This window comes from Schistocerca cancellata, chromosome 4 (assembly GCF_023864275.1).
Source record: "Schistocerca cancellata isolate TAMUIC-IGC-003103 chromosome 4, iqSchCanc2.1, whole genome shotgun sequence".
NCBI classification, from domain to species: domain Eukaryota; kingdom Metazoa; phylum Arthropoda; class Insecta; order Orthoptera; family Acrididae; genus Schistocerca; species Schistocerca cancellata.
The window spans coordinates 523,651,669-523,665,122 of NC_064629.1; the positions used below are offsets into that span (position 1 = coordinate 523,651,669).

General features: G+C 40.8%; 1 protein-coding gene across 1 annotated transcript in view; it reads left to right on the forward strand.

The window, feature by feature from the left end:
* The window catches only part of LOC126185174 (spectrin beta chain, non-erythrocytic 2), a 315,568-nt gene that overhangs the window by 207,445 nt on the left and 94,669 nt on the right, over positions 1–13,454 (forward strand). Inside the window, exons 40-41 of the mRNA XM_049928020.1 lie at positions 826–988; positions 9,970–10,157. Of these exons, the coding sequence (XP_049783977.1) occupies positions 826–988; positions 9,970–10,157 (351 nt within the window). The remainder of the gene's footprint in view (positions 1–825; positions 989–9,969; positions 10,158–13,454) is intronic.

Genomic DNA, 13,454 nt, shown 5'->3' on the forward strand with positions numbered 1-13,454 from the left:
AAAACAACTAAGTTTTAAGGCTTGAGCATTTTAAATCAAATATTTCTTTCTAAAAAAAACTCGAGTAAGAGAAGGAACAACAGAAATGGGAGTGAAAGTAAAGGGAAGTGACTCAGATGAAGCCAAGTTACAAAGTGAAACAAGAAGTGTCTAAATTTTTTTATTTTATGTCTTGCACAGTGAGATTTTAGTTTGACCACCACAATATGTCCTTCACATTCTTCCCATTTCCCACCCAACTCCACATATACTCCTTTCAAACATTTGATCAGCAATATTTTCTAAATCAATCATTTTGAAATGTTAGAGGTTTTGCATTTTTTCTCCAGTTATATTGGCACTGTACAAGTTGTTCCAGCAAAATAGGTAATATTTTTGGATGTGCTAGTATGATATAAATTTCTCGTGAATGTGTGTTCACTTTTGGTGGTTATGGAAGTTTAGCTGTTAGGAGATGAATGCTGTAGTATGATTTGCATGTAAGTATAAAACAAATGACATATTTTTCAAGTATGTTGTTTTAATGCAGTTTTAATCTGCAGTTGGTTCTGGTATGATAAAAATGCAGCATAGCATTAAAGATGCAAACTATACAAATCATGTATTCAATTATGGGTTAATTGTTCACATTCTCATATAGTAACCCTTTCAGTCTTACTGTGGGTATAGCTTCATTTTTTATGTGAACAGGTGTAGTTATTTGCCAGTTAATAGAAAGGTCTGTGCATTCCAAATCTTTGTGATAAAGATGAAATTCACGTTCATTTTCCAGTTTGTTTTGGGAATATGTATTTTCAATTTTTCTTATATTATTTTTGTTAAAAGGCTGAATCATGGATTGGTGAGAAACAGAAGAAACTTGAAGCTGAAGTAAGCAAGGGTGAAGTTAACAGCATTGAAGACAAAATTAAGAAATTGCAAAAACATCAAGCTTTCCAAGCTGAATTGGTTGCACATGAGACAATGATCCAGCAAATAAGAGAGAAGGGTAAGATGACAGTCATTTCCACTCCTTTGGTATGGTTGCTGCACATCATTAATTTTTATTAATGTGATTCAGTTTTTATCTTGATGATATTATGAAGTATTTGGTCTTCTGTGGTATAAGAATATCTGTTCTGTAGTTGGACATTCATTGTAAATTATTTCAGTTCTATTTTAGTTGATTTTCTGCCTTACATTCCATTTGGCCTGTTAAGTCCCTTAATTCGTTATTAAAGTGTGTCTGACTAGAGGAAAACAGTAAAATAAAGGGGCTTCAGATGTAGTCCATTCTTTTTGGTTGCCCCAGTTTAAGGACCTGAACACTTCTTTTAGAAGTGCTTAAAATAGTTTTGGTGTTATGGTATCCCCTTTCCTGGCACTCCTTTCAGTTCACTGTAAAGACGACACATTGAGTTGGAGACAGGCACAACAGACAAACTCTTACACATTAGCTTTTGGCCAAAGCCTTTTTCAGAATAGGAAACACACACACACACACACACACACACACACACACACACACACACACACCCCTCAATGTACATATGACTGCTACTCCAGCATTGTGGTCCCAGCTGCTGAAGAAGGTAGTCATGTGTGCATGAGATGTGCTTGCTCGTGTGAACAAATGTGTTTGCTTCCATTTCTGAAGAAGGCTTTGGATGAAAGCTAATGTGTAAGTGTCTTTTTATTGTGCCTGTCTACAACCCAATGTGTCCTCTTAATGATGTGTTGCAGTCTATCTTGTCTGTGTATTGGTGATATTCCAACCTGGAGTTCCCTCTTTCAGTTCTTAATTTCTCATTATTGTTACAGAATTTGATGGAAGCTGTAGCATTAAATTACATGTTCTTCAGTATCCTAACACAGGCCGAGCCACTGCATTGTTTGTCAAAGGCTATTAGTACGGAAATTGATTCCAGAGCTTTCTCAGAATTCATGCATTCCAGACAAAGTTGTACTTAATAATTATTGCTCCATTCTATGCTCTAATTTGATTAGCCAATGGTTGGTAGTGATACATCTGCTTCTAAAGCCAGTTTATTTCTTTTTGTGATTAAAATATAATGTTTTTGAGTGCAGTTGGCAATAATTTTGCTGAATTTCCTGCCATGAATATGAGGCTGTATTTTTATAGTTCCTTGTATCTTGTTTGTCTCCTTTCTTGTGAAGAAGAAAAATATCAGAATTATTCCACGTTTGGGAAACTGTCCTACTCCACAGACATGCTGATTATTTTGCTTCCAACTTTAACTATTTCTATTAAAACTGTTGTCTCAAGGTTCCTTTCCTTTCATCATATGGCAAATCACTTTGCACTCCTTATCTAGTATTATCTCTGAAATGTTGCTGTTTTCATTATTAACTATTTTTTCATGCTTGAACAATACAAACATCTAAAGGAACACTTCGAATTCATGTGCTATTTGTTTTTGTTGGTTGTAACTGTATTATCTGCCATCTTAACTTATGAAATGTGATGTCCATCCAATGAAAGTTTCTATTTTGTTTTGTTCATAAGCCCATTGTTGACACTTGTTCCTATAATCAACTTTTCATTCTATCTTGTTTCATTTATGGTTTGCTCATAACTATTGCATTGCCTTTGAGAGTTGTCTTGTTCAGATTCTGATTTTCTTTGCTTTATATTTGCTCTTTATGGAAGAACATTTGTTGAACATTTGTTCCTTTTGTCTCTCTCTGTATAATTTTTGTTTTTTATGGTGCTGACTTTGTTGCATGATCTGATCTGTTATACCACCTTAATTTTTAATAAATTCTTAGAATATACATTTATTACTTCTACCTGATGAATCTTTCTTTCCAACTTTATACTTATGAATATAATAGAGGGAAACATTCCACGTGGGAAAAATATATCTAAAAAGAAAGATAATGAGACTTACCAAACAAAAGCGCTGGCAGGTCAATAGACACACAAACATACACACAAAATTCAAGCTTTCGCAACAAACAGTTGCTTCGTCAGGAAAGAGGGAAGGAGAGGGAAAGACGAAAGGATGTGGGTTTTAAGGGAGAGGGTAAGGAGTCATTCCAATCCCGGGAGCGGAAAGACTTACCTTAGGGGGAAAAAAGGACATGTACACACTCGCGCGCGCGCACACACACACACACACACACACACACACACACACACACACACACACACACACACACACACACACACACACATCCATCCGCATATACACAGACACAAGCAGACATTTGTAAACATTTGTAAAGGCAAAGAGTTTCTTGCCTGTAAAGGCAGATGGATATGTGTGTGTGTGCGAGTGTATACCTGTCCTTTTTTCCCCCTAAGGTAAGTCTTTCCGCTCCCGGGATTGGAATGACTCCTTACCCTCTCCCTTAAAACCCACATCCTTTCGTCTTTCCCTCTCCTTCCCTCTTTCCTGACGAAGCAACCGTTTGTTGCGAAAGCTTGAATTTTGTGTGTGTGTTTGTGTTCATTTGTGTCTCTATCGACCTGCCAGCGCTTTTGTTTGGTAAGTCTCATCATCTTTCTTTTTAGATACAACTTTATACTTACTTACTTTTAATTTGCTCATTGTTAGCCTAAAATTACTTTAGAATGTAAAGTGGGATTTTCCCAGCAGAGTCTACTTGTGCATAAGCTACGTCCATAATATTCCAATAAAGAGAACTATTCTTGTAAGATTTTTTGTCATTTACGAACTTATGTGAATCTTCATGGAAATCATACACATCATTCTCAGAATGGGAGCAGATTGATGCATTTCCATGGAAAATTTTGTTCATCTTTAATTTAAATTTACTATTCTGTCAGAGATTCCTTAAATAAGTGTAATAGTGTTAATTAATTTTGTGTTCCTAAATTCCCTCCTTGCTCTAGTCTCCTTTAATAGGAAATGTGTACAGATTTTAATTCTGTATGGTCTTCATTTATTCTCTTCAGTTAATTGTTCTCATATGAGTGCAGTAGAACCAGTTGTGTTTCTAAGATCTGTGTAGCCAAATTTAGTGATAAAGGTGAACAGACATAAGTAGCTTGGTGTCCCACGTAGCCTGTCTGCCACTTTAAGTTTTCTTGCATTTGGGTGATAATACTGTCATAACAGGAACCTGCACATGGCATTACGATCAGCACTAGCCCTTCTAATAGTACAATTGCCTTCCAGGACACAAAAAGTTTGGCTGCACAGAGGGCTCACAACTCTTTTGTGAGTGTGTGTGTGTGGTGAACATGGGCCCCAAGCCATTGCAGTACTTCTTCTTTTCTTGTGCTGCAGTTTCGCTCTATGACTATATCTTTTCTCCAATCTATTCTTTAAGACAGATTCCCCAATGATAAACAGCATCATTAATGGGCCGTCAATTCTGGCCTCTCCTACTTCATTCCCTTTATTTTGCACCACATATTTTGCTCAACTTACATTCGACCCCTTCATCTGGGTTTGTCCTTCACCTTTCACATTTTTTTTACAGTTTATGCATGCCATGTGGGGAAGGTCTTCCACTACCCAGCATGACAGTCAGTGGAGGGTCATCAGGTACCCATATGATGCTAGCACCCAGACCATGCAGGGTCACACTGTGGAGGATCAAAATGTCACCTCTCCATGCATGCTGAGGGGGCACCAGGGCTCCAGGCACTGGTGCCCTTTTTCTCTGACTGAGTGTAGCCCATTGGGAGAGCCCTCCTTTGGTAGGCAGCATCATGGCAGTTATTTGGCATCATTAAGTGACCGAAATTATCTGTCTGTGGTTGAAAGGCCTGGCATTCTCTTCAGACTGACCGTAATTTAGTGCTGATCATTAAGACCATGGAAGCTTTCCCTTCTAGCCACACCATAGGAGCAAAATAAAGTGGAGCAATTTGTGGATAGTTATTTTCACAGGTCTTTGTTTACCATCTAGACAGATGGAGTTCTTTGTCTCTACTAAACTATTGTTTCTTGTGGAGAATATTGCAAACACATTTGGTGAACACTCTTCCCTTAACAAATTGCAATGCGATTCCATCTTAAGACAAGGAATGCTGCTCAGTCCTGAGCATTATTCATTTGCAAACAACTTGGTGATGTGTCTGTTACTATTACATCCCTGAAAAAATGCCCACTAGGCAACAAGGTAGACACCAGTGCATTCACCCTTGCTTTTGAGGCGCATTCACTTCCAGGAAACGTCAAAATCATGTGCGACTGTTTTGATGGGTAACTCCATGTTTCTCACCCCTGATGTGGTGTTTCAAATGCCAGCATTTTGGGATATGGCTTCCTAGTGTACATACATTTGTGGAGACAGTGGCGACCACTTCACAAAATCTTACCATTTACACTACCAATTGCCTATGTCATTTGTGGCAATGACCACCCTCCTCAAATTCTGAAGTGTGCTAACCTACTCAAGGAATGCAAAATTCAGGAACTGAAGGTCACAGATTGTGTGTCATTTTTGGAAACTCTGTGGCCAGATCATCAGCAGTACTAGGTGTATTTAGTCCCAGGACATTGACACCAAGCAGTTGCGCAAATAAGCTCGACGATGGGGGTGATAGGCTCTCCATTCTCATGGTTCTTGCACCACAATCTTCAGGAACCACTCCTCACATCCAGCTGGAGCAGCAGCTTTCTCATCCAGTCTATACTGGTAACAGGGTTCTCTCTCAGGAACCCTCTCAAGGGAAATCCACAGATTGAGCCCCAACACCAGCCAGTGGCTGAAGAAGCCACAGACTGTGTGTCCCAGGGCTGCCCATTCTTTTTCTGTTCCTGCACTCACAGCAGATAAGACCTTGCAATAAGAATAAGAAGGAGTAGGAGAAGCAGAAGAAGGCTACTGCAGTGATCCAGGAGGCACTAGATGCCCTCCTACACTGTTGGACTCTGAACTGATGTATGTTGGAATTGTCCCACTTCCACATGTGACACAGTGATACTGTGTTGTGATCTGTCCTCCTGGCTCCCTCATTCTAACCAGGACATCCTCAACACGATGATCCAATGGATCCCCAATGAATATTGCTGTCCACATGCCAGAACAACAACAACAACAACAACAACAGCAAAATTCTGTAAGTCTGTCTTTGTACAATATGGCTGAGAAACCACAGCTGACCACCATCTGGTTGGGTTGGGAACAACAATCTGACAGGCTCTCTCTAAACTCCAATACCAAATTGTGGTCTTTTTTGATCTCTATAGGTATATGACACTGCTTGACGCCATCACATTTTACTTACCCTCCATGACTGGGGCATTCGAGGTTCCTACACATTTCAGTTCATTGGTTTGTATTCCTCAGATAGTTTTGAATTAGAGTTGGTACATTGCTGAGCTCCAAAAGAACATCCCACAAGACTCCATGCAATGTGTTCCACTCTTCCTCATTGTCATCAATGGGCTGGTGACATATGTTGGACCACTACCCCTACACTGTATGTTGACAACATTTGCATTTAGTGTAGGTCCCAGTATAAAGCCTTGGCTGAACACCAGCTCCAAGGTACCACTTGAATTGCTTCCGCTTCCAATTGTCTGCTGCATAAACTCAAATCATGTATTTCTATCATCACACCATGGCCCATCATGATGCAAAACTCTATTTGGGTCCCCGTCACTTGGATTTTGTTTCCTTCAAGACTAGTGCCACAGACCAGACTATTCCTTGCTGAGGTCGGGGTCTTCCCTTGTGTGGGATTACCATTGGAATGTACCAAGAGGCTCTCTTCCAGGATCTGACCTAACATCCTGTGAATGTATTCCCTGTGATTTCCTGCACATGCATCCTTGTTTAGTACCCAGACCATGAATTAGGATGATCTATTAGGACCGAAAGTTTCATTCATTCCCATGGACTTCCAGTGTCTGTTCCTCTCAGATCTTCAGGTTTATCAGGGAACTACCATCATTTGCAGTGATGGCTTTAAAACCAAGGATGGGAGTGGATATGCTTTTAAATCTCCCACCAATCAGGAATAAAAATTGTTACTAGGAATGTGTAAAGTTTTTTGTGGCAGAGTTGATAGCCGTTAATAGAGCCCTATATTTTTACTAAACAGTTCTTCCTCAGTCATGTTTTAATGTGTAGTGTGACACGACAAGCAGTCTCCAGGTTATTGATTGATGTTATCTTGTCACTTCATGATATCTGTCATTCATGACTTTATCTTTGACTTGAGTCAAACTGCCTGCTTAGTTGTCTGTACATGGATCTCTTAAGTCATGTGGATATCCCAGGGAATGAATTGCCAGACAGTTTGGCTAGAGAAGCAATTACATGCCCAATATTCATTCTGATGATCCCAGGTATGCCTTTGCAGGTGAAAATAAGACCTCTCCTCACTCAAAGGTGGAACATCATCTGGAGGGCTACTGCTCCCTTTGATAACCTCTGCACTATGAGGGAGACCACTGCTAAATGGAAATCCTCCTGGAATGAATCCACTGTCCTATATGCCCTCCTCATTGATCATACCAGATTAACCCATAGTTGCGTTTTATGTAATAAACCACCACCCTGTTCTGGTTGCAAAGGCTTACAGTCATTAGATCCTGATTTAATGCCCCTCATCCTGGCTTTCGATGCAAAGCACGGTGTTCACTTTCTTTGCCTCTGATACTGACATACAGCTTGTGGACAGTGAAACTGGTTCTCTCTTTTCTCTGTGAAAGTGGTATTTATTCTCAGATATAACATTTTAAACTACATAAGGGGTGGGGGCAGGGTGGTTGGGGTTGGGGCATCTCCCATTATGTGCTGGATCTGGGGGACCCACTATCCTACCTCATTTGCCAGCCAGCTGATCACAGTGATGAATAAGGATGCTGTTTCCCTCTTTAATGTTTTGACTGTAATTGACTGGGGTAGGGATGGCTGTGGGAGAGATTGCCTCTGTCACGTCCACAGTTCCAGGTGACACACACATGGCCCCACACATCTATACTGACCTGATTATTTCTCTCACCTTGTTTTATTATTGTTGGTCTGGCTGATGCCCATTACTTTTTTATCCTTCTCAATTTTTTAATATGCATCTCTTGGTTAGAAGGCATTCTTTACACTCCAATTGTCTTTGCCTTTAATTGGGTTGGTGGGGAGGTGCTGCTCAAAACTCTCTCCTGACATAGATGAGCCTCATCTGCTCTGATCTGTGTACTGGTCTGACCAAACTACTTTCACTTCTCTTTAAATTATATCTCAGCTATGGCATCAATATTGCTTTCAAGGCCTCATTTTTATCACTCCTGCATACTCTAATTTGATCAAATTTGTGGCGGATGTCGCTAACTCCAGATAAATTACCTCTCGATCTAGGGTCTTGTGACCTCACTGTCTAGTCCTTTAACTCCAACAAAAAAACCAAACAACCACCAAACAGTTTAGTTACAAGTGTGGAAAGTGATAAATCTCTTGCGAGAGATGCTTGCTGCAGTATTGGCTAAAGCCTAGGTGCTTCTGAATCTCATAGACAGGAATAAATGTGCTGTTTCCCATGATGCTCACATTCTACCAAGAAACTCAAGTCAATATTGATGTTTAGCACTTTTCCTATGTTCCTCTGAACCACAACCCATTTAATCAAAACAGTAACAAACTTTGACTTTGCATGCTGTCTGCAGTATGGGTTAGTGAGCAATCCTTTTTTGTTTATGATCACACACATAGTGACTTCAGAAAGTAAATTACACATTCGATCTCATAACAAAACCATTGTGCAACAAGAGTGGCACATCAGAGTAGATGTTCTGGATTTCCTGCAGACATAAATTCTGGAAACAGTATGGATAGCAGGTGCATCACAGTGTGAGACTGAACTGATGAGGCAACTGGAAGTGTACTCAAAAATTGAAGCATCTGGGACAGAACAAGTCTTATGGGAAAACTGTCTAAATTTCACAAAGATTCACTATGAAATTCTGGTGGTGTAGGGACCAAATGCAATGTTGCATCCAGTCATAGTGAAATGATGCAACATTGTGATGAAGGCTGCACATATGTGGGCGATGATGATCCTGAAGGAAGATCTTGCATCAAGTGGTTTCCATCTTTTTACCAAGGTGTTCTTGCACGGGGTGGGGGGTGGGGAGGGTGGATAGATTATTGAGTGATGAGGACATTCACATAGTGGTCATTGCATGGCTCCATAACCAAGGAGCGGATGTATTTTGTTGAGGAACTGAATGATTGAAAGAATGTTCAGACAGTTGTTTATAGAGACTTGGGGTCTGTATTGAAAAATATTGTAAAGTATCTGAGAAGCGTACTGCAGCATTAAATAAAAATTACTTGGTGTGCCATAATAATGTGTAACTTTTATTTTGAAATCCCCTCATAGTGCTAACAGCTGAATGGCATGAATGTCTGTCTAAATGGCTGTTTCCCTTAACCCTCACCAAGATGTAATTAATGAATCTTTCTTGCTCTTAAATTACCTATTGCAGACAAAAGAGAGTTTTTACATGGAAATATATGTTGTCTTTCAGGAAATAATATGTAAGACATTGTGGAATCACAGTTGTTATCTACCCTTAGCAGTTTCAAAGATGTTTTTGTATTTAAAGAATATCTCTTCAGGAAGTGAAAGTTCAAAGTTGTTACTAGTGACACAGTGCTACTGTCTGGTAGGGAAACTTGTTCATAATCTATGTTTATTGCATAATTGCTGTAGGTAATAGATGTAAGCTGTCTCTATTTACCAAATTGGAAAGAACTCAAATTAACATAACACAGCTAGATATTGTGCTTGAGCTACTACCAGAAGTAAATTGTTTGCTTTGGCAGCAAAAAAATAAATAAATAAAATAAATATTTGCCCATCAGCTTCATTGTGTTTTGCGGTTATGATGCAACAGAGTGGTTTTGAAAGACTCTTTGTAATACATGACTCAGAATTTTGCCATTTGATGTCCAAGAAAAAAGTTCCACATGTTAATAGTTAATTACAATGAATAACAACTATGATGTGAGTTAGAAATACATAACAGGTTTTCTTACAATCAGGTGAAATGCTGCTTGCGAAGAAACACAAAGCATCACGTGAAATTCGTTCCCAGCTTGAACATCTGCTCGCAGCATGGCGTCAGCTTTTGAAAGACTCAAATAATCATGGTCAAGGGTTGGAAGAAGCCCAAGATATTTTGGAGTTCAACAACCAAGTGGAAAAGATTGAGTCGTGGATAAGAGACAAGGTAATATATTTAATGAAGTATCTGAAGTACAGGAATAAATTTTGTTTCTGGGTTCGAATTTGTTGTATAACAGTTGAACAGTATAACAGTATTTATTCATTTATTGAATTACTGCATTGATGTACAGTATATTTTCAGTGATCAGGAGTGTTATATGTTAGAACATACAACTTGTAATAGATAATTAGACTACTTTACAGAAATGTTTTGCCTTCTGAAAGAGAGAAATTATTGTAAAAGCTTAATCTTTCTTTTAGACAGATGTTTATCATCCTCAGCTTCTGTTGGAAATCAGTTTAAATGGTAGTTGGCCTGAAATGCGCATGCATGCAGAGTATAGGGACTATGAGAACTATTTCCATTCACTTGGGTTAAATAGTGTGAGCAGTCAGAAGTAATTGAGAAATGGATGAGAATGATTTTCTCACCTATGTTGATGGTATCTCTCTCAAATTGGTTGGCTTTTGAAGAAGCACCAAATCAAATATATCCTCTATCTTGACCAAGAGCAGGATTCATCAGATCAGCAGAGGTCACACTGGTTGGAAGTTATTCTGAATGGGAATGGTGGGACAGTCTGTACAATAGCCTGGCATAACTCCCGATGTTGACTAACTTCTCAGAGGCTGTGCGCCAGCCTAGGTACTGCCAATGCAGAGCGTGGGCTATTTCCAGGAACATGACTTGTAGAGGGAAATAGCACTTCCTGTTGATGTTTGGAACACTGTTAGGTGACAAGAATAGTGCCTACAGTGATAGCGTCCAGAGTTCCTGGCGATAGCAAGTTCTGTTGTAATTGTTGTTGTTGTGCTGGCTTGTTACCTGTAACTGTTATTACTGAACTGGTGTGCAGGTCTTGGTAGAATGTGGATGTTACCTGAGGCTAGACCACCCATGAGATGAGACTGTGCAATGGTTGCTGTCTGGTCGTATTACAGATGTGGACACTGCATCTCATATTCCTTGTGAGAAAGGTGGTAGAGCCACCTTGCAAGCAGCTGGAAGATCCAAATGGTGAGATTATTGGTCCCAGAGGATTGGGGAAAGATGGGGAAGGAAACTGGTTATTCCCTGTGAATGGAACCATCGCAGCATTTGCCTGAAGCGATTAAGGGAAATCGTGGAAAACCTAAATCAGGATGGCCGGACACGGGTTTGAACTGTCATCCTCCTGAATGCAGGTCCAGTGTGCTACCCACAGCACCACCTCACTCAGTCCATTCCCATTTGGAGAAAGATATGTCAAAGCCATTGAGTTTTTGCCGCAGAGCCTGTACTCAGTCACTCCCACACGGAGAGAGACGGTGGAGCCCACCAGATTCTGAAAGGAGCAGCATTGATAGGTGACCCCAAAGGGAGCAGTGCCTTCCCTGGGTCATGTAGGTGACTACTTGTGGCTGGAGAGGAATTAACCACTGCAGTCCAGACCCCAGAACTGTCACCCAAGGATGAGAGATGTTTCCATGCAGATGTCGCACTAGCAATGGCAAACAGTGTGGGTGGTGCAAGAATGGCATGACTGAAACAATAAACAGATTAAAGATAGGTCATTGCATCAGGACTGTTGGTGTAGAGTGGCAAGGAACGAACATGGAAATGGAAAAGGACAGAGCAGTGGAAGAATCCATTGAGCACAAAACTGCCAGAGAATCCAGTGTAGAGAGCAGCACTGCAGGAAGAGGCAGAGCACTTGAAAGATTGATATGTTGAGTGCTTGCCACTGGATTATGCATAAGATCATGGAAAGGAAATGTAGGCCTTGGATAAATAATGGTGAATGGAGGGTTGCATTGAGCCAAGGAGGCTGGCAGGAGGAGGAGTGGCGCACCGAAGGTGGTTGCTCCTTGGAGCCCAGAAAACCCTGGAGACACAGATAGGTTGGTTACATGGGGCCAGTGGTGGTGCTGCCAGACAGTTATCAGTGCCCTCAAGAAGGATGTCGCCCATCACTGCCTCACCCCATCAAATGGACAGAGTGACTGTTGCAGCATCGTCAGGTGTGGATGGAGGAGGGCGGAGACCAGGCAACAGATGAGGTTCACTGCAGTAGAATGGAACTGGAGTCCCATGGGGAACAGACATCTCGAGCAAGGCCATCCTCAGAAGAAGGCCTACTGTGGCTGCAACATGCAGATGCAGCAGGAAGCAGCATCAGATGGTGGAGGAGTGTGGTGGTTGGGCGGCAGATGGGGCTCAATGCTGCTGGTACATACTATAGTCCTCTCACCCAGAAATTAGAAAAAGGCCCGAGTATCAGGCAAGACCATACAGAAAAGGCATGATATAATAGAGGTCACATTAAGTCCAGGGCAGAAAATGAGAGATGGAACCAAAGGCAAAATGGAAAGCCTTATACTAATGACAGGATAAGAACCAAAAAGGTTGGGCACTAGAGCCATATTGGCAAAGTTGGCAGACCTAATCAGCAAGTAGAAACAACTTTGAGCTTGACGGAGGGCAAAAATATAGCATGTTGTCACTAAACCTGGTATGTCATGAGATTGAGATAATTGTTGCTTATCTGTTAAAGAGATGAGTAACAATGCAAAGAAATTGGTAACTATAGGTGGTAACAATGACAATGGACATAACAATATCGAGAACTGTGTCACCAATGACAGAAAGGGATGTTGCAAAATATGAAATGGTGTTGCTAATGACAGAAATGGACACTGACAGGAAGAGTTGTACCCTCATCACCAGTCTGTTGCCCAAAGCATTGTTGTCCTTGGGAAATGCCTGTCATGCTGCACCGTGGGGAAGCAACAGGAATTAGCATCCTTGTCTCCAATCTGTTATGTTGGGATTTGGCACATACAGATAAAACAACAGTCAAGTAGACTAGAAGTAACAACACATTTGCTGAGTGTACTGTTACAGGAAGAAATAACACTATCAGGCAACTGTGCAGACTGTGAGGGTTACAGGAAGACATACCACTTAGAATGTAACTACCTAGGGAGTTACTAGAGGAGATATCGCCAAGCTGATAACTCCATTGAACTTGTGTGATGGAGCCCTAACAGTGAGGTGGAGTTAAAGGCCTATATCAGTGAATCAGTCTCCACTGAGAGGAGGATTTGTCAGATCAGCAGAGATCAGTGTTGGCCGAGAGTAACTCCAATTGAGTAACTGTGGAGCATTTGATGCAACTGTGTGATGCAGTTCCTGTTGATGAATGGCTTCTTGGAGGCCACGTGCTGGGCTAAATACTACCAAGATGGAGGTATACAGCACGAATTATTTCCAAGTATGTTACGTGTGAAGAGATATAGTCCTACAATGGCTGTGCCTTCT